Raw genomic sequence first — 22361 nt, forward strand, 5'->3', positions numbered from 1 at the left:
TATCTTTTTATTAGTGCTACATTATGTTATGGTCAGTTCAGCTCACCGTGTTTCCAGAAGTTTAGATCTGCAGCATAGAGGTCAAATGAGAGATACACTGTTAATGTTCCAGCTGAAATTCACTGACTTGAGGTAATGTCAATCAAAAGTGAGTCTCTGGGCTGCCTGTCACCGGGCCAGTAATCACTTGGGATGGAGCCATGATGAAATGCTCAGGGCTATTTTAAAGGAAACCCATTTTGACAAGTGAGACAGATACATATGGGAGGGTGTTATGTGCTGTTTGTGATATTTTGCCTAAAAACCCGCCTGAATATTAGTTTCAACATTTTTATGAGCAGAGCTTCTGTTTATGATGCTGAATTAAACACTCACCCTGGAGATTTAAAAGAGGATAAATACAGATAAATGAAAGTTGGAGCAGAACCAGTCCGCTAGTGATTTAATACAGTTGGACAAAATGATTGATAACATGGCACTGAAACAAATTGCAATGCATCATAGTGAGAGGTAGGGACACAGAGGAGCTGTTTCATTGTACCAAGTGGCAACTTTTCCAAAACAAATCCTTAATATTGTACAATTATTAAATAAGGATTTGTTTTCCCTCTCCAAGCACATCAGTGAATTTGTTTGTTTATTTCTGTCTGTACTGCCTTAATATGCACATTCAGGGCATTCAGTGCATCAAAACATTGTTTTCTAGTTGGAGCCGCGCCTCGTTTTCAAACTGTATGGTTTGACTAAAATGAACAATGACAGCAATATAGTCCACGATGAGCAGCGCTAAAATCAACCTGTGTAGCTGTCCCTCCATTGTGACATTAGAAAGTGTCACATTTATCTTGCAAGTGTACTCTTCTTCAACGTTTTGTTTACTTCCTGGATTTTTCTCGCAAGGAAATTCTGACCAATCAAGAGCAGCTTTCTTGCGCAAGGCATTTTATCTGGTCCACTTGTAAATGCTGCGGTACCCTAAAACGCACCCTAAAAAACTGCTTTAGGAGCAGTGTTTCAATTAGTTACACCGTGGCTATATTTAAACATTCAGTCCACCCAAACACTTATCCTGGAGATTGGCACATCTGGGTGGTGCTGTTGAATGCGCTTCAGCATGTTGGATGTGTTTCCACTCACACACCCTACAGATGTGGAGCAGCAGTGACACACCGTCCTCGTCTTATACACAACTCTCTCTCCACTGCTGTTGTAGCTGACTGGGAACCTGTTCACGGGTCTTCCAGCTGTGGTGTTTCATTTGCGCTCGCCATAGTGTGACTGACTCGCATGCCAGTCTGCTTGTGCTGCTAACCTCAGCATGTTACTGGCTAAAACTTTCTGGGCAAAACTTGCACCTGTAAACTTTGGTTCCACATTATGTGCAGTAATCTGCATACCATGTATTCTGCGTGTGGCAGCGTGCACAGGACCACGACCCCCTGAACCTTGACAGTTCTGCACAAATACACTAGCTTTTACAGCCATAGTATATACGGATCAAATGGAAATTAACTTGATTTGATTTTGAATCACAGCATAGTCAGCAGTCTTTTGTTGTATTTATATAATGGGATTCATACACTGTCAGGTCACAGTTCATGGGCATTGATTTCTGATCATGGAAGCAGCCCTCTCCCTCCTCGTGTGGAGGCCCGGGTGTTGTAATGATTCGACAGTGTAAAAACAGAAAACCATCAGTTGGCATTATTGGCCAGAAACTCCACCTCCGGCATGATTTCTGCTGACGCGGTGGATTCCCCCCGGTGTGGGAGGACCATCTCCACTTAGCTGTCTGCTTTCCCAGTCGTAAGCAGAATGGACTCTGATGTTTTTAATACCCCTAATGCAGTAAGAGTTATAGAGGGGTCACTGGCAAGCACGAATTCATATACACACCCACACAATATGCCTTGAGGCTTCTCTCTCTCACTCTCTCTTTGTCCCAGAAATCACATGCCCTCCAAATCTCTGGATTAAAATGATGTAGTCACTATCTCTGTGTTCTGGTTCTGTCATCTCTACTTGATAAGTTACACATTCCCCACTATTTAAATTTAAATGATGTGAAGCCTTTTGATTGAAAATTCATTTAAAGTTTAGTCATATTTTTGACATGTCATACTGACTGAGACATCTTCCCACTGAATACAACGACAGTAGTTTAGTCAGCAGAAGTCACACACAGTAGTCATGTCACCCTTAAAGGTACAAAGGAAAGTTACTTTGTGTTTATCACTAAAACAGATTGTATGAATCCTTGAGGTCTTACAAGTGCATTTCCTTCCTCATGAAACATTTGTCAAGTAGATTTTTAAAAAATATTTTAGATTGTAGATTTTTTCCATCCAATTTTAACAGCTAGTCCTCTCCTGCTTTGCCTTTGTTGGGATATGGCTACACTGGTGTGGAATGGTGCCTCCACAAGCTGTGGTTCTCTATGCCCTTTTTTTATAATCACTTTAAGTGAAGGGCGGCACGGTGTCAAGTGGTTAGCATTGTTGCCTTATAGCAAGATGGTTCCTGGTTTGAACCCAAGGTAGGGAGTTTGCATGTTCTTCTCATGTCAGCATGAGTACTCCGGCTTCCTCCCACAGTCCAAAGACATACAGGTTAATTGGTGGCTCTAAATTGCCCCTAGGTGTAAATGTGAACACGGATGGTTGTCTGTCTCTATGTGTCAGCCCTGTGATAGTCCAGTGTCAGCCCAATGTCAGCTGGGATAGGCTCCAGCCCTCCCATGACCCCTAACAGGATAAGCGGTTACAGAAAATGAATGAATGAAAAATTAACTTTAAGTGAAGTCCCTTAAAGGGATTTTCAGAAGGAGTAACCTTACCATATGGTTTGCCAACACAGTGCAAATTGCCCTCCACTGACGTTATAAAGTATATAAAAATACCAATTAATGTATTGATATTTTGTTTAACATGGATTTCACACACAGAAGGGTGTGGAAGCAGATCTGCTCTTTTCCATCACTGAGAAGTTCTGGATCTGGCCTCTGCCCCTACCACCACTAGGTATTTAGGTGCTAGGCAGCTAGCATTAGCATTGAAGGATACATCAGAGAGAATTATCCATACATGTTTGAGCCTCAGTCAGACCCAGACTCAAATGAGGAGTCTGTCATGAACCAAAATTGGCGACTAGAAGACGTATCAGAATGGTAGGGTTGTTAGCATCTTTTATTTGTTTATGTTCTTCGTTAGCTTGTAGGCTAACTGGCAGTGGCTGATACAGCGTTAGTGGTTGTAAAACATACGGTAATATTTGCTACGATGGAGTTTTGGGTAGATAGAAGGAAGCTACAGGGTCTGGTTTACATCAAAAAACTGCACTCTGCTATGTTTGCTGTCAGAACTTTAACTATGCTAATGCTAACTCTGCTCTCCATACTGACGTATATGCTCTGCACGGGAGGTTTCAGGTTTCTTTGCTTGCGTTGTGCTGAAGTCTGTTACTGCGTTGATACGTTTACCATGTTAAACAGCGACTGGTTCTCATTCATAGCATTCGTTTCGAGGTCTCACTATCTCGTTACGCCAGTCCTGATTGGCTGGTGATTGCAACGTCAGCATCAGATGGATCCACCTGCCATTAAATAGCCTGCGCTATGATGCAGCAGCATTCAAAGTAAGCATCTCTTCTCGCTTCACCCAAGCAAGAAGGGCTGTGTGGTTAGACATCTCACTCATGCTACTCTGAGAATCGGGGTTACGCATGTGACCTAAAGTTTTCGTATTAGTGACGTACCTAATCTAGCTTGCCTGTTTGATTTTCAGATTTTAGTGAAGTGCACAGACATCAAAGTGTGCACACATACATGTCACATTTGGAAAACATGGAGATACTCGTAATTTACACATGGTCCCAAGCACTGTATGTAAATCATGTGTTTGCATTAGCTGGTGTGCAGAAGAAAATTGTGATTAGACACGCAATTAACATTATTTGCAGCATTTTCATATATTTACCTGAATTCTTTTACATAATGGTGGTTAATATAAGCTGTAGTAATCCAACCTGTGTTCAGGTATCGTGACTTTACTGTTCTAAACACTGAGTATCTGCCAATATTGTTTTTTCTCAGAGAAGTCATCCAGTACACAAGAATCAATACGTTACACTGTTTGGGTCAGGAGCAGTTTTTTTCACAGGAGCCAATAGAACAGAAACTTGATGGTTATTCTGAGAGCTGACGACCACCATGTCAGAACAGAAATAGAGAGCACATCGCCGATAGAGACTCAAAGTTTATCACCCAAGTTTACCTCTTAGATAATACCAGGCAGGTGACGTCAAAGCCTTGGAGAGACAGAGAGGCCGGAGGAGATTCAGACCTCTTCAAAGCCCTCAGCGCTTTTCTGTTGACTTTGACAGTAAATAAATGACACTTTGCACAAATGACAAAATGTCACATTAATTTCTGCTACCAGATGGAACGCAGTGCAGCACAATGCGGAGCCACTCTCGGATAGCAGGTGGCTAACACAAACGACTCAGATTTTACCCTACGAAATCAGAGTGGCATATCAGAACGGGCCAGGCACCAGCAGGCCGATCATCATCAGCCATTTAGAGGGAGGATGTGCCCGTACTGCTCTGGAGCCAGTTTTTGGGAACGGTTCCTGCAGCCCATTACTGATTATCATCTTAAAATGTAGCCAGCAACATAAACCGCTAGAATATGTTGTTAATTCAGTCCATTTACAGACTGTGATTAGATTATCACTATCAACAACCACTGTTCCAGTCTTTAATCTCAACATCAAGAGGCATGTTCACGTTCAAACATGTTAGACTGCTCTTTTTTTCTTCTTTTTTTTAAACAAGTGTAATCTAATTAGTTTGTGTGTTGCCTGGCAGTTGAGGTGTTTGCTCTTTTTTCTTTTTTGTAATGTAATTTCTTGTATCTCATTACATGTAATCAACGTCTCCCCCAACCCCTGTCANCTCAACATCAAGAGGCATGTTCACGTTCAAACATGTTAGACTGCTCTTTTTTTCTTCTTTTTTTTAAACAAGTGTAATCTAATTAGTGTGTGTGTTGCCTGGCAGTTGAGGTGTTTGCTCTTTTTTTTTTAATGTAATTTCTTGTATCTCATTACATGTAATCAACGTCTCCCCCAACTCCTGTCAGCCACTCACTCGCACCATCCCCAGCGGTAACCCTTAAACAAAGACCTCTACACAAGGGTACTCTGTCTTTTCCGCAATGTGCACAACAGTACACACATGCGCGCTTTCACACATGCATGCACCGCGACTACCGACGCCATTAGGACCTCCGAATAATAGCTGCAGTAATGAAGTGAGGGGTGCATCGGCGCAGAATAGAATTGTTTTGGAAAAACAATTGATGAGGTCCACGCTGCGTTACAGTGATGAGTCAAACAGGAGCGGTTAGGGACATATTTCTTATTATAGCGCTCATTTGGATGCATACATTATTCAGGATTCTTCTTGTGCTCGAGGTAACAGGAAGTAGCTCTGAGTTTGTATACGTGTGTGCTTGCTCCAGCGTTTGTCTGTGTGAAGGACATTGTAAATGTTCATAGCACATTTCCTGTTTGTGTGTGTGTGTATGTGTTTTGCCTGTTAAATCCCAGTGTGTGCACAAGCACAGACAAAGATTCCAAGTTGAGTGTAGATCAAATTAAGATACAGTAGAGGGGGGATTGCCTCAAGTTCAGATGTGTGCACGCATGCATGCAGGTGTAGATTAAATTAAGATACAGCGCAGGGGAGTTGCATTATACACTCCACGACGAGCGTGTGGCGGCGCCTGTGTTTTGCCTTCTGCAAATGCCAGGCAGCTGAAACGCCCCAGGAGTGATGTTCGGTAAGGTTCAAAAGCCTGTGGCGGCATTTGTCCTCCGTCCTTTGTACCGTGGTAAAAGAGCACTCTACCCTGTCCTTGCCTATTTAATATTAACAGTGAGAGCGGCGGAGCTGGCTCTTCCCCAGCTCAGTGTCCTGCCCCCATTAGATCATTTAGAGCACCCATGCTTGTCCTTCAGGACCTGCCTGTTAGATACGGAGTCACAGTCCTTCTTGATCAGGTTGGTTAAAGGGTAACTGAAGTATTTTTCAACGTGGACCCTATTTTCCCACATTTTTGTGTCTATGTAACAGATGGGAACAACAGTTTTTCTTAAATTGGTCCAGTATTGAGCGAGAGGGTAACCACTGGGGGCAATTTTGCACCACCAATTTACATCTATTAAAAGGCTCATATTGTTATTGTTAGTGTTTGACAACAATATGGAAAGGATCCCGACAGAGATAGACCTTTTTGTTAAAGAGAGTAAGATCCTATTTGTCTAACCAGACAGCCTCAAAATCACTATCGCCAAACCCACCAGACTCAATTTGGATAAACCATAATTTTAGCGTGAATAGAGCCAACATATTTTCACATGTAAATGGATAGATCAAGGGTTTATTTCAACCAAACCAGAGTAGGTGAATTTTGGAACAGTGAAAAGACAAACCAAGATGTTTTTTGTCAGCTTTAATTTGTTTCTGTTGACTTTGAATGAAGTCTGTTTTATGATGATAAAACTACAGTTTAATTTAAATGGAGTCTTGGGAGTTTGGCAGTAGCTATTTCGGGGCTGTTTCTTGTTTAGCAAAAAAGGATCTAAAACAGGTCCACCTCTTGTTGGGACCCTTTCCATAATGTTGTCACTCACTTGTACCCTTTTTCCACTAAAATTAGCCCGTGTATGCAGGTTTTTAAAAGCGGGAAAACCTGTTAAAAATAGGCGATAAACTGCTTTCCTATTGCCAGTGGACACAGGCCATGTACACAGATGAGTATGCCTTTCCATTTTTATTTATTTATTCTCATTTATTTATTTTCTTTATTGGGTTGTCACATTCAACTTCACGGACAGGCTTTTTTTTTTTTTTTTTACAGTAAACAGTAAAAAGCAGCATGGAGGCTTGTGAAAACCTTATGGTGGTTACTTCTTTTTTATATGATAAATGGTCTGCACTTGTATAACGTCATTTAAGTCTTCCGACTACACAAAGCACTCTTTACACTGCATGTCACATTCACCCATTCGCACACACATTGACACACTGGTGGCCGAGGCTACCACACACAGAGCCACCTGCTACTCTCACACACAGATGGAACAGCCATTGGGAACAATTAGGAGTTTAGACATGTGGACTGGAGGAGCCAGTAATGGCACTGCTGATCTTCTTGGTGGACAATCCGCTCTACCTCTGAGCTACAGTTGCCCTCTCCATCTCTTCCTTATTCAGTCTGTCTTTCAAACTCGGTGCTGACTGATTTGGATCGATGTTAGTGCTGCTTGGGCTTAAGTGGACGGTATTTAGTGGTGGTGCGTCATTGCATCTTGCCAAAATCAGCGCTTTCACTCAGGTATTGTTTCCATCAATGCCAATCAGAGCCGGAGCTGATAAATTTCTTTGACTGCTGCCAAGTCATTTGACCCGAGTGTGGATGCAAATTGTAGCCTTTCCCATTAAATTAAAAGCCAGATGTTAGCGAGTGTTAGCAGGTTTTTTGTGCAGTGGAAAACGGGCTTTAGATACAAAAACATGGGAACATAGGGTCCAGGTTGGAATTTACCCTTTAATAGTGTTGTTAAAGCATGCATTCATGTACCACTGAGTGTCAAAACAGCTGTTGTGGACAAGAGACATGACAGTTTACACAATAAATAAGCATCAGCAATATTAACAATTTATGAGTCACTTTTAAAATCAGAGCTAAAATATGAGCTCAAGTTCCAACTTTTTTTTCTCTTTTTTTTCACTCTTCCTCCTGCCCGTATTCCTCCCTGGTGATATTTAAGGTGTTGGAACACATCTCCACCCACATCTGACTGACATTTTTTCAGTGTAATGCCGTCGTTAGTGTTACCGTCTGTCTCGTGAATCCAAAATGCTACAAAACAACTGATGTTGCGTTATATTTAGAGGCAGTCACTCGCCGTGGCATCACTATCAGCCACCTCCTCCTCAGTGGCGTTCGTGTCTCTCAGCTGGTTTGCTCCTCCGTCGCACCCCTCCTCCGCTGGGTGTCCTCTCTGACTCCTCGACACCGCCTCTGATATTCACATTCACAACTCTAATTGGTTGTCTGCGAGATAAAACAACTGTGAAATGAAATCAGCGTGATAAAATATATCTCGTATGTTTAATGTCATTTCGACTTTATTAGTGCAGTTCCAGTGCTCGTGTGTTGGTACAGCAGAGGGATGATAGTTCAAAGTGAATCGCAGACTGTTAAAGATCGCAGAGAGATGCTTTTAAAAGGAGATAAGGAACACTGTAATACAATGAATGCTGCCATATGTTTCTCCTCATTACGGGCATCTTTGGAAAGCCATGGAGTCTGATAAAACACACTCATGCAAACACACACCCTCAGAGCAGTGGATGGCACTCTGTGGATGTTAAATCATTTTGCTCGGCAGCACTCCATTTAAAACTCAGACTGTTTTGGCTGATGACACGTTATCTATGTGAAAATCTTGCATAGTGTTTAACTGTAGTGGTTTGAGCAAACTGCTCGACCTCACAGGACCCTAAACATACCATTCACATCCTTCTATTTAACAAATACACAGGAAAAAAAGAGTCTGAGTGAAGGCTGCTACTTTAGAAATGTATTCATCATCGTTACATACCCAGCAGAATTAAGCTCATACTGCATGTGGTTTTAAGTTGTGCATATTTTCACTGCCGAGAATCAGTTAGTGTTTGTATTTGCTGTTTGTGAGGACAGTGGCGATGTTCGAGGCTTTAAAATTAGAGTGTTTGTCAGCTAACAACAATGGATTGGAGGCAAATGGAACCTGGTAATTGTCCAATTTTCACACCATGTTTAGCCCTGGGTTTGGACCCTCATTAGCTGGAGTTATAGATTCATTGGCCCTGGGCTTACAGTCATTTCACACTTGCAACAAACACAAACCGTGGGTTAAGCACAGGGTAATTAGAGTTCATATATATATTTTTCTCCAAATAACTACTTTTTGTTTGCTTCTTATTTGTCACAGTTTAATAGCTGTGTTGTCACGAGAATTGGAAAATGTATTTTTTATATTTTGCTTCGCTGGGTCTTTAAAGGGGAAATTAAACTGTATTTTTCTACTGTCATGAAGACCATTAGTGCCCTTTATTACTGAGTGCTTCATGTATAAATTAATACATGCAACAGTGAAAAACTGTTTTTAAAGTGAGTTAGGAGAAGGTTTTTTTAAATGTGTATAACTCTCGAACAGACTGAACAGCATAATTAAAAATGCAAGAGCACATCATTCTGAAGCACATCTTTAGTAAAAGAAAGCCATGGCATATAATTGTCTACCTCATTTCCTCCGGATTTTTGCCACTCCACCTGTGTACATCAACGTCTTGATCACAAGCTGCTGCATAGGGTTTCCGTTGAGATGCACTGGTCCACACAGAACAGACCTTAAGTCACTGACCACTGAGTATTTATTTTTGTTGCATTTTAAAGTATTTCATGTTCTCGTTTAGATCTAATTTTTGTTCTTTTGCAACATTACATTTTGATTTTTATTTCATGTGATATTTGTCAAGCTTTAGTAAGATTTAGGTTTTGTTTTCATGCTATTTCTAACCCTGGTGATGGGAATACTTCACCCCCAAATGTTTGTTTGTATGTCAATTACTCATCCCGTGTTACGTTGAATTTGTGAAGAAAACTGTTTTCTTGCATGCCTCTGATGAACGAAGAATCCAAAAACGGAGAAAATTTTTGACGAATTGGAGTAACAGGGCTCCGAGTTCAACAACAGCAAAACTATGTTTAAAAAAAAAAAAAAATATCCATTTAAAAACAACTCTCACACAACTTGTGCAGTATAATTCAAGTCTCATTTATTCAGTCGTATATTCAGTACCCAAACAGATAGTGCTTTCCAACAGGGAACTGAACGTAAAGTGAATATTATGTTTGCTCTCTTCAAAGTCAGACTCCATTGACAAATACAGTCATTTTACCTCAGTGAACACAGGAGTTGCTGGTCCACCACTGCCTCGATCAGTTAATTAGTTTTGTTAGGGAAAGCTCAGTTAAGAGTAAAGACTTTTCTGTTTTTGGATTATTCGTTCACCAGAAACATGTGCGAAAAATTTTTCTTCTTAAATTAGGCACAACACTAGGTGAGTAATTGATATACTAATCTGGGGCCATTTAGGGAATGAAGTATTCCTCAAACCCTTTGAAACCTGAGCAAATTGCCTTGATTTCTTTTAAAAACCTGGAAAACTGTTGCCCTAGGAATACCTACTTTTATGATTAAGGGTGAATATTCCACTTTTAATAGGATATGGGGACGTTTTATTACCTTTCTAGAGAGAGAAGGCTACAGAAGTCTACTTGTCTAGGAAGCATTTCTGAATATTTATTTTGAATCTGGGAAAAGCACTTGCTGTATCGTCCTGTCGTAGCAGTTGTTATGAAGATGATGCCTTACTATGAATGTTCTATTTTGTACCTTACTTGTTTTCTGTTGTTGTTTTTGATGTAAAATTTGTAGTATATTACAAATCCAACAAACACACTTGCTTAAAAAAAACATGGAAAGAAAGCAACGTTCTCAAAAGACTCAAAAAATTAGCAAGAAATTAGTAAAAGGAGAAAATTAAAAACAAGAAAATTAGTTTAACAAAAAGAAGGAAAGGAAAAGAATAAAAGAAAGATGGAAATGACCTGGAACGTGTGCTTAAAAATTATAATAATTCTGTAACATATTTTTAAAATGTAGTAGTAATAATAATAATAATAATACTTTTAAATGTAGTTTTTCCTAGCTTTTTTCTATTTTTTCCTAGTGTTTTTAAAAAAAAATAGTTTTCTAAATCTATGTTTTTGAAAGAAATCACACCAGTTAGCTGAAGGTTCAAAGGTTTAAATACCTGCAAAAAGCATCTGAAAGCAGCACAAGAAAAGTGATATCGCTCCAGGTTTCAAAGGGTTACGAGATGATCTGTATACCAAACTCCACTCCAGGATAGATTTATTCCTGAGCTTTCTGGGGTATCTCCAACATCATAGTTTTAACAAGGTGTCTGGTCTGCTAACGGGCATGCTATGGTCTCTGATGTCTTTTATGTAGTTGCATTGTGGTGTTATATTGTAGTTAGGTGAGGGTCTGTGCAGACTGTGGCAACAAATTTCCTTGGAAAAGGACAATAAAGAGTTTTTGTGTCTATGAATTGAGGGGGGAATCAAAAGTAATAGGCCGAACATTTTCCAGTCAAAGGTAAACAAGTCGAGTGTTGTGAGCGCTGTCAAAATGTTCTCCCTGAGCTCTGATTATAAAGTCTGAGTCCTAAAGCTCTGAGTTAATAAACAAAGTTAAACTTGCCCTGGGTTTCCTCACTCGCTGGCTGTGTATCTCTGCAACTTGAAAATGAGCACGGTCTTATCTGATCCATTCCTTAAAAAGGATTCACCTTGATTGGTCGGTTTTCTTGATTTGGCTTTCACTTCTCAAATAATCAAGTGGGAATTCATTTACATAAGTTGGGCTGTTTGCTCCAAGGACTTTGAGGGATTAAACTTAGTGCGTTTACTTTTAGATGCTCTGTGATCAGGTGGTGCGTAAAGTTTGTTGCGTGATGGCACTGTGTTGCTTTGATAAACAAAAGTTTATAAAAAAAAAAAAAAACTAATTAACTTTTGCAAACTATCAGATTATTTCTTCTTTGTCAGAAGTAAGAGACTTGATGAGGCGCCAACAGCAGGAGCTAATGCGCTGGCACTTGGCATCCACCGCTCCTGATAAGGAGGCATTCTTGCTCTCAATCTGTTAGCACTCTTCTTCATCTTGTTCTCTCCTCTCTGTTTTCTTCACTGCAGATGTGACTCAGAAAACCGTTACCTTGGCAATCCACTCAGAGGAACCTGTTACTGTGAGTAATTCTGCACTGGACAGCTACTTGCTGTAGAAACAGCTCATATGCACTCACACACACACACACACACACACACACACACACACACACACACATCCTTGATTATTCTTGGCTATTCTCTCTGCTTTTCTTTCTCTCTCTCCACTTCCACTCTTCCGCTCAGGGCAGATGGAGCATTTTAGCACTTTGGCACCAGGGGCGCTTGTTCAGTGACAGAATGACTTGTCGTGAAAATGTCAAGTGCATCAGAAGGAGTGAGTGATTGAGCTAATCAAGGAGACGGAGGAGTAAAAACGCTCCACTTGTCTCCTCACTCCCTCAATCACCCACCTACTCATTCATTAATTTAGAAAGCTGACTAAATGTTAGTTTGATGTGAGCGTCAAGTACGAGGAATATAATACATCAAGGTGAGTGATGCAAAAAGCTGCATTACGGGGGGAAAAAATTAAACAGATTTGACACCCAGCGCCCCATGTTCCTGTGTATACTGTACATGTTTGTGCTCCGTGTGTTTATTTGCATGATGTGGTGTCCTTCACGGTGCTGCGGTACATCTCTCTTTCAATGCTCTGCCACTGACAACAGAGCCTTTGCCAAGTTTTTGTCCCCTTTTTGAAATGCCACAGCCTGACACCAGGCTCAATGAGGGGAAGACAGGAACTAAAAGCCTGGAGCTTGCTTTAACCTCTGCACACCACTGGGACTTTCTCTCGAGCTCTGTTACGCAGTATTGTAAACATGACACCCCTGACGATCTGAAAGGCCATTGAGCACGGATTAACATGCTGCACTCATTGTGACGGTATCCAGCTACTTCACAGCGTGTGTTGGTTTGACCTCTCACTCCTGCTATCTCCCAAACGGTCTAATTAAAACCCTTTGACCGTCACATGCATACGTAACTACGCATGCAATCAAATAGAAAACTGTGAGATTACAGGCTTTATTTTGATTCTGAAAAATCCCTTTATCACAGTTGGTTCGCTTTGTGGATGTCACAACCAATTACACACAAATATCCATTATGATATTTAAAGGGACAGTTCACTTCAAAATCAAACCTACATATTTTACCTCTTACCTGTAGTGCTGTTTATCAGTCTAGATTGTTTTGGTGTGAGGTGCTGAGTGTTGGAGATATCAGCCGTAGAGATGTCTGCCTTCTCTCCAGTATAATGGAACTAGATGGAACTCGGCTTGTGGAGCTCATTGCGCCAAAAAGATACATTTGAAAAACTCAACAGCAATGTCTCTTTACAGAAATCATGACCCAATTACTCAAGATAATCCACAGACCTTGTTGTGAGCAGTTTTATGTAGGAACTTTTTTCTTTCTACTAAACTTTTTTTGGGCAGGGTTTTTTCCTGCATAGAGAATTACCAGGCGACCACTTTCGCCGAATTTTTTTTCTGCTTCCAGCTCCCAACAAATCTCTGATGGCTGTCATAATGGGAAACAGTATTTTCTATAATCTTTCTATAATTTCTATAATTCTTTTCCTAAATGCTTTTTTCCCCACCTAATCAGTACTACAGTTCAAACAGACATCTGGAAAACATGACAGTTCGTTACAGTACATGAGAACATGATGGCTATAAATACACATAAAAGCAAATAATTTAAGGAATAAAAATAATCGAAATAAATTCTATAAAAAAGGATAGGCTGTCTTCTAAAAGTGTCTTGTTAAAGTGTGTGAGGGGGGATTACTTAAACTACAGTTAAATTATACTTGAAATATTTGAAAAACGGGAAGAGATCTACATTTGTATTAATTATATTTTGCCAAAATTAAAATTGTTTAAAAAATATTAAGTATATCAGTGTTTGTGGTCACAATCTCATATAATCCAGGAGATCTTTATAATGGAAAATATGACTTTTCTTAGAGGTCTTGAGGAACATTATCCTTCAGAAAATTGGAGAAGTGGTCTGTCTTTATTTCAGAAGACATGGACGCAGCTTCACCGTGAATGTCTGTGGACAATAAAATGACATTTAACACATGGACTCATGAATACTTAACTGATGTCCCCCCATACAATGTTCTCTATGGTGTTTATCTTTTGTCTGAACATTTAAAAATACTTAAAATAAAGAGTTGCAATTAAAAAAATAAAACAGCTTAAGCAAGTCATACAATCTGCTACTTCAGTACACAAACAAATATTACTGGGGCCACTGAAAATTGCAGATGAACATTTAATATCCAGGAATTCACATGATGGAAACAGCTGACCATCCATGTAACAATTTGGCCAAAATGTATTAATAATTTTAGTTTTTTCCACTCATTTAATTGTTGTAACTTCTAAAATACGTTGCATGTAAAAGTCTTTGTTTGAGCCAGTTGAAGGAGCAGTGCACATCATCAAGATAGTACCACTTCTGCGCCATTTTGAGACAACCCGGCAAACATATCACCACACAGAGAGAAGTGTTCATCTACTGCTCGCTCACCTAGCGCCACCAAGCTCGCTAACATTATAGCTCAGCCAAGGAAATGCAATTAATGTTTACATCTCAAGAGCACGAGCCTCTCGTCAACGAGTCCGTGAGCATGCTTTCCTCTGTGCAGTGATACGGTTGGCGGGTGTAGTTCGGTACTGCTCGCAACAAGGTCTGTAGATTATCTTGAGTAACAGGGTGCCATCTAGCTCCATTATATTCCATAGGTGGCAGACATCTCTATGGCCGATATCTCCAACAATCTGCAACTCATACAAAACAATCGAGATAGATAAATAGCACTACAGGTAAGAGGAAAAATATGTATTTTTTTTATTCTGGAGTGAACTGTCCCTTTAACATTAAAAGGTCAACAATGTCTAGAATGCTAATATTTAAAGTTTGAAATAGGATCAACACGTTTAGGCCCACCCCTTAACAACACGATGATGTACACACAGTTTGATCTGAGCATCAGTAACAAATCATTGTAATCCAGACGAACAGATCAGGTTTATAAATTACACACGTCTTTATTTATTGTAAATACATGTACCCACTAGAAATGTAATCATCTCCCACTCCATTATTTGCAAACAGAAAAATAACCATTCATGGTACAAATTTGATTAAAGACGCAATCAAAATGTACTTACCAATCTACATTATGTATATATTCACACACAATCAGTATTTACTGAATTCATATCTGACCACCATTAATGAATTGTTTGATACTTAATTAATCGCTGCAGGGGGATTTTTTACAGCTTCCTTTCAGGGTCAGATATTCCTACACGCTCTCTGCTTGATGAGAAAATTGTACACACTGATTGCCGTCATTGGATTTGATTACAGACGTTTTGATTTTACTTCTTGTCTCCATCAGTCAGTCTATCGCTCAGAAGTTTTTCCTGATCATCACATAGTGTACATCTCTACATATTTATACTGTTATAGTAGTCTCTAGTAGTGTTGCCAAGTTGCCACTCGTTATTCTTTACAGTGTACTGTCTAGTAATAGGAAAGTAAACGAGACCATTCTTTTTTATTTCTAATTTTCTAAATAGACAATCTCCTGATCGACTACCAGTTCACCTTCAGTCTCATCCAGGAAGATGATAATCACTACACTGCCATCAACTTTATGGCCTCACCTGAGCAGGTAACTATCCAGCCACACACAAGGCCATGTTCAACGCAGGGCGCCACCAGAGAGGTGCACGAGGATTTCAAAACAGCCCATAAATTGTTCAAGGCTCCCCGAATCCTTGTTGAATTTCATAACCTCTTTATAACATCTCTGCTTTTATGATGTACTTTACTATAATGAGGCTCTTGTGCCTTTTTCTATGATATTCTCAGTTTATCTTGTATTTAACTACAATAATTTTCTGTGTTTTCCATCTGAAGGCAAACAAGAACTTGGATATGTCCATTAATGCTTCTAACAACTTCAACCTCAACATCACGTGGTCGGTCGGATCAACAGGTACTTTGACCTGATTTAACAGATTATTTGGCTCCAATCTCATCATTGAACCATCAGTCCATTTCTAAGAAAGTTTAGTTTTACATTAAGTAGATGGATTTTCCGAACCGTAAACAGCTCACTGGTTATTGAGTTTTGTTTTTCCTCTTCTTTTTGTGTTGTAAATCTGCCTATTAGACTGAAAATACACTTTTCCATCGTCTGCACCAATTTGTGCAAAAGAGCAACATAATGATGCAGTACAAGAAATGTTTTATTCTACACCTAAGAAATGCCTTAGGTCACAAATGCTATTAGAGATTTGGTTCAAAAGGTGGAATTGTAAAATTGAGGTCAAATTTGGATGTTATGAATTCTTGTTCTTTCGTTGTAAATTATCGCCCTCTTGCTGCATTATTTGCCACTACCACACCATACGATATGCACTCAGTTTGTCTAAGGCATCAGTATTAAGCCATTTTTATCCACAGTGGGATTTATACCAACAGGTCAAACATAGACACAGGCGAACAAGACGTACTGGGCCCTATCTTACACCTGGCGCAAAGCCCTGGTGGCTTCAGAGCGATGCAGTTGTCATTTTCATGGCGAATGCCCTCCTTGTGTCAGCAGCACATGTACTTGCACCCATCTGTGCGCCTGTGGGCATGTAGGTCTTAAAATGAGGTGTGGTCAGGCACATTGTTGCTGTATTGCTATACAAAGGTGGCGGAAAGTGAATGTATCATTGACAACAGAAAACTGATCTTAAGTCAGAATGGTGTGTTTAATGCATGCATCATTCAGATAGTAAGATGCGCCAACATAAGCAGGTTCTCTGCCTTTTTCACACACAGGGATGCGCAGATGGGTTTCTGATGGGTGAAATAATCATTAATGAGGAAAATATTAATTACATTATCTAAAATGTGATTATACCAAAGAGCAGAGCTTCAGAACTGCTGTCCGACTCTCCATTGAGAGAAGTTTATAATTACAGTCAAAGATCCCTGTTAAATAATTTCCATTTATTTTCTGATTGTATGTAATGATGCTGTTAATATTGTACCATTTGGTTGCTAACACATTTACCTAACTGACACTTGAGATGTGTGAATCTTTGGAAATTAAGTGTCTCATAGAGTGAATTTGGCTTTTTCATTATTTATTTTTATTTATTAAAATAATCATTTAGTCAGTTGATATAACAGCTATAACAGAAACAATAATGTCCCCTCTCTTGTTAGTGTGTACTGTGTCACTGTTGAGTGGGTATTATAGGTCCCCTGAGGAAAGACACCCAAGGACACTGCAGTCGTCCAGTGCCACCGTTTATCTCCTGCCCTCCCCTCCTCTCAAGTCATCTGCCACTTTTTCCCTCCCCACAACACTGACATTTTCCAACCACTAAAACACGTTAACCTCCCGCGCGCCCCCCATCCCCCCTCACGCCACCTTAACCTTTTGCGGAGCACCATCATTATTATTTGAAGTTGGGTCCCCTTTCCCCCCGCAAAGATATTGTGTCTCAGAAGGAACGGGAGCCTCTTCACAATCGACGAGAGCGTCGAAGCGCCTTTGGGTGGGAGGAGGAGGGTGATTTCAATTAAGATAAACGTGCTCACGTAGCCACACTCAAGCTGTCATTTTCACTTCTTTTGTTTCAGAGCTGTGGGTTGGAATGTCAATGTTGAGGACCCACGAGGAAGAATAAGAAATGACTCGAAGCATTTAGATAGATGGAAAATGGACTTAGATTTTCAAGAGCTTTGGTTGGGAATGAGTATGTTTTTATTTCATGATGGGTATTAAGAATCTTTCATAAACAAGACACTTCACTTCTGACCATATTGAATTTTATTGAAAGAAATGAAGAATCAAATTTGGCCTGTTGTAAAATGAAATTACACCCTGCTCATAAACACTGAACATAAATGGACACAAACAAGTATTTATAATAAATAATCAACCCAATCACCAGGAAACACTGTGCTACATTACAGAGAAATACAAAACCGTACTAATGAACCTTCATTAATATAGGCCTATATTTTATCTACAAGTGCACGTCACACACTGAGCGAGCCGCCTGTTAATGACGCTGTGGGCTAATGGGCATGTAGCTACTTCCATGTTTCAGATGATACGTCATGTTTGTAGTCGACCAATGAAGATGAGTTTACATATCACCTTGGGTTCGTCCTTCACCTTCTCAAAATGATCCCACACTTTGGATTTCCTGCCCGACATGTTATTAACTAGCCTGTGGAATAACCGCAGGTACCAGCCCTGGAAATTAGGGGCTATACACATGCCGCGTCTTTAACCGCCTGGAAAACGCGTACAGATGTAAAGCTCTGGGTAGCCCTGCACTAACATGATCAATTTTATCAGGCTGAATATTTACAGAAGAAGGGAAAGATATCTGTCGGCTGTGATTGGTTTGTAACGTGACTCCTGTCTGACTGCTGAGCGTGGCCTCTTCCTGTGTCTGTCCTTTCAAATTAAATTCCCACATGGTCCAGTCATAGAGGTTTTGATTTAGTTTGACAAGGTGCAGCTCAAAATAGTTTTTTTTTTTTAGACCGCCCCACAGGCATAAACTGTTAAATTCCAGATCTCTTACTAAATGCATTAGCTGATAGTGGTGATATGGATTCAAATGATGATGATGTGCCAACATGACTCAGTCATGACCTATGGCCAGCAGTCATTTTTTTCAAGCTGTTCTTTTCCCCCACGTCCATTTAAAAATAACGACATGTAATTACAAAATAAAGCTTGACTCTGTTTAGGTCAACCCAAAAGAAGTGTAATGCACTTAAGACATAATCATAATAATTGCTCATGAGAGCTTTCCTGTTCCAAATGGCTCGATAAACCCATTAATGGATTCATAATGATATGTTGCAGCCGGTCCACCTCCGTCCCTGTATGTAGGTGAGTTATTTGAAATGGCAGCGTGCTAAATGTGACCTCTTTGCCCCCCAACAGCTGGAACCATCTCTGGAGAGGAGGTGCCAATCGTGTCCAAAACTAACATCAAGGAATACAGAGACAGTTTCTCCTGTGAGAAGTTCACCTTCAGAAGCAACCCCAATATTACCTTTTATGTCTACGTCAGTAACTTCTCATGGCCCATCAAGATCCAGGTAGGACTGTGTTTATGACCTTGGACTGACTCTTATGAAGCAGATAACACAGTGATCCAATCCTCCCTCCGTTCTCTGTTTCAAATTGCTCCCTAGATATACAGTATAAAGTATAAAGTCATCCCATTGAAAAACAACTGGTCCTACATACATAAAGAGAGCAGGAGCAGCCTCTACAGATGCAGAGCTTGTTGTTGTTGTTGTCGTTCAGGGTGATTTCAAGTGCACTTTATTCTAATGACAGATTTAATGAGCGATGGGTAGCGTGCATAGGTGCACAGCTCTTTTTTTATTTTCCTTTTTTTTTTTTTTTAGCGAGCAAACGCAAAGCACCATTTAACCTTTCCCTAACCTTCACCCTGATGTGGTGCACTGTGCAAAAATACAACACAGTGACAAATAAACACCATTTGCTGTCAGTTATTATGGGTTTGCAGGAAAACAACAATTAAGCTATTATCAAAAAATGCTCCCGGTATAGTCTCACATGCAACAAAATGAATGATAATGTTGCATAATATCTGCTGGATGTGTAAATAGGCAACTGTTTGCTAACAGCTTCCCTATATTCATCTAAAAATGATAATATATGTATGCCAAAAAATAAACAAAAGCCATTCAGTCTGCAACAATTGTTTGTATACATTTATATATATATACACACTTTATTTATATAGCACCATTCAAAACAGTAACAAAGTGCTGTACAATAAAACGAAACACATTTAAAACACAGGGAGAATCAAATGAATAACATGTCATCGAATGTCACCAAAGTAAACGATGAAATAAGGAAGGACAAAACTAAAATCAAGATAATAAATGGGAAGTAAAATCAGTGAGATAGCAGTAAAATAGACAGCTCAGATAAAGAAGTACATTTTTAGGAGAGACTTAAACGAAGCCAGTGACTCAGACAGCCTTATATCCTCGTGCAGGCCATTCCAGAGCCTCGAGGCTCTGATTGCAAAAGCTCTGTCCCCTTTAGTCTTCAGCCTAGATTCTGGGACAAGCAGAAGACCCCTGCTTTAGGATCTCAAACTACGCAGAGGTTCATAAGGAAGTAAGAAGTGTTTCTTTGATGCTGTTCAGCTCATTGCAGACAGGCCGCTAGTCCAGCACCTGCTAATATTTGCCTGCCGTTTTTCTTCGATAACTTAAGATCCAGACATTTGGGAGGTTCCTTCCAGGAGTCGAATTATCCATAGAGGTCTACTCCTCTCCTAAACAAACACACTCAGTAGTTAAAACTGGTAAAAACAGTGATTATAGGAGTTTTACGTAAGAATCAGTGTTTTTCCTAAGCTGTTCGGCTAGTCGCGGAGGGGCTACTAACTACGGTGGCCGACACAAAAATGTGAATTGCCCTATCTAGATTTACTGTTTGGTGTGTCCGTTCTGGGCTACTGAAGAAACATGGCGGTCAACCTTATGGACTCCATGGACAAGGACCTGTTTCTTATGTAGATATAAACAGCTCCTTCTAAGGTAAAGGAAAAATGACAAACCGTATTTTTAGGCGATTATACACTAAAGGAAACATACCCATTATATTTTGTTGCATTTCTGCCAATATATCCCCCTAAATCCTACACACTGGACTGTTAACAGAGGCAATTTTACAGAGGAACTTGATAGATACAATTATCATTCCTAATGATAGCTCACAATTACCTTTTTGCTAATTAACCCACTTCCAAATATTGATTTTTATATTTGTCCTGTGCCTCCCTTTCACGAGGCAGATGATTGGACCGGTGTGGCGATAATATCTCTGGGGTCAGTCCATCTGTGGAGGTGGCCCAGTAATAGTTTTCTATTAGATTTCCTGGCCAACAGTCACTTATTTATTATGGACTGGCCCGGGCTGTTACAGCAAATAGCTTTTGTAACAGGATAAGGTCTCTCTTTCACTTGCTCGCCTTTATGATGCAGGGATGAGAGTGTAGACCTGGATGAGATAAAGCAGAATTTGAGAATGCACTTCTGAGCCTTAGTGTTTAGGTTCTGACGCAATGAAATCAGCATTTAAATGTAGGTAAAGATAGTAAAGGGGAGGTCTTGAGCTAAGATTTTTCTTTAAATCATCATGTGTTAGTATAATTGTTATCTAAGAGGGCTGTCCAATGTAATAGAAGTCCACTCGTAATGGAAGTACATTCTCAAATGATGCCATTGATCGGCTCAGATAGATGAGTTGAAATTAAATTAACCCCAAACGTATTGCTTTGACCTTATATTATGTGAAAAGCAGGGTTGAATGAACCGCCCCACATACTAAAAAAAGCCAGCCAAACATCTGTGTAATGTGTGCTCTTGAATCATGTTAACCATGTCAGTGAGCATCTCATTTCAGATCAGTGATCTCAGTCTTTATATTAAAGAGGTTGAAAGAAGTCAAAGGTGGGAGACGTTTGCAAGGATGATGAAGTTGTCAGTAAAGAACATCAGTCCAGAGGGATACTTTCCTTCTTCTTTTGTGTGTATTTAGAACGAATACATCAGCTGTCATTGATAGACTGAGTCACCAAAATAAGTACCTTTTTGAATTTCTGCCTTATCAGCATTCAAAGCATTTAACATGACGCAAGTAATCCACCTCTAATAGCACAATTTGTGCCCTATTACCCGAGCCTACGTGCTATCAACCGCAGGGGGCTCAGTGCTGCTGCACATGACGTCGTGTTTGTGTGTCTAAATGCACTCAGGGCAAAATGCCTTTAAAGCATCTACAGTAGATAATGACGTGTCACTATGATGAGGCCTATCAGATGTGATTTAGCTGCTGGGACTGTGTGTAATCCCTCTTTTAATGAAGGTAAAACACTATATCTGATCCATTATTTACTGGCCATGCTGCTGATGTAAATCCAGTGGTGGAAGAAGTGTTCACATCCTTTACAACAGTAAAGGTACTCATACCATACTGAAAATAGTCCATGACAAGTGAAAGTGCTGCATTCAAAACCTTACTAAGTAAGAATATGTTTTATCAACAAAATGTACTTGTGGTATGAGCAACAAAAGCACTAATTGTGTAGTAATATGTCCCCTGTCAGTGTTAGTTTAATTAACTATTAAATGTGATGTTTTTGGATTAATATTTCTCTATCACTATGTCAAAACATTAGTTTACAAACTTTTTTTGCTAAAAAAAAAATAAATAAATAAACTTTGTATTGGAGTCTGGCTTTGAGCATAGATAAGTTTCCTGATGAGTTCAGTTTTAAATATCAAGGGGTTTTTTTAAGCGAAAATGTAAAAATAATGGACATAACTACCGTGACATCACCCTTCGGTTTGTAGACTTCTGTTTTAAAGCCTCGAGTTCTGCATTTTTGGTGGTTGCCAT

General features: G+C 39.8%; 1 protein-coding gene across 1 annotated transcript in view; it reads left to right on the forward strand.

Moving 5' to 3' along the window:
- atrnl1b (attractin-like 1b) overlaps positions 1–22361 on the forward strand; it is a 106915-nt gene that overhangs the window by 41014 nt on the left and 43540 nt on the right. Inside the window, exons 21-24 of the mRNA XM_050060434.1 lie at positions 11879–11931; positions 15457–15551; positions 15800–15878; positions 18852–19009. Of these exons, the coding sequence (XP_049916391.1) occupies positions 11879–11931; positions 15457–15551; positions 15800–15878; positions 18852–19009 (385 nt within the window). The remainder of the gene's footprint in view (positions 1–11878; positions 11932–15456; positions 15552–15799; positions 15879–18851; positions 19010–22361) is intronic.

The sequence above is a fragment of the Epinephelus moara genome, chromosome 13 (genome assembly GCF_006386435.1).
Source record: "Epinephelus moara isolate mb chromosome 13, YSFRI_EMoa_1.0, whole genome shotgun sequence".
Taxonomy (NCBI): Eukaryota; Metazoa; Chordata; class Actinopteri; order Perciformes; family Serranidae; genus Epinephelus; species Epinephelus moara.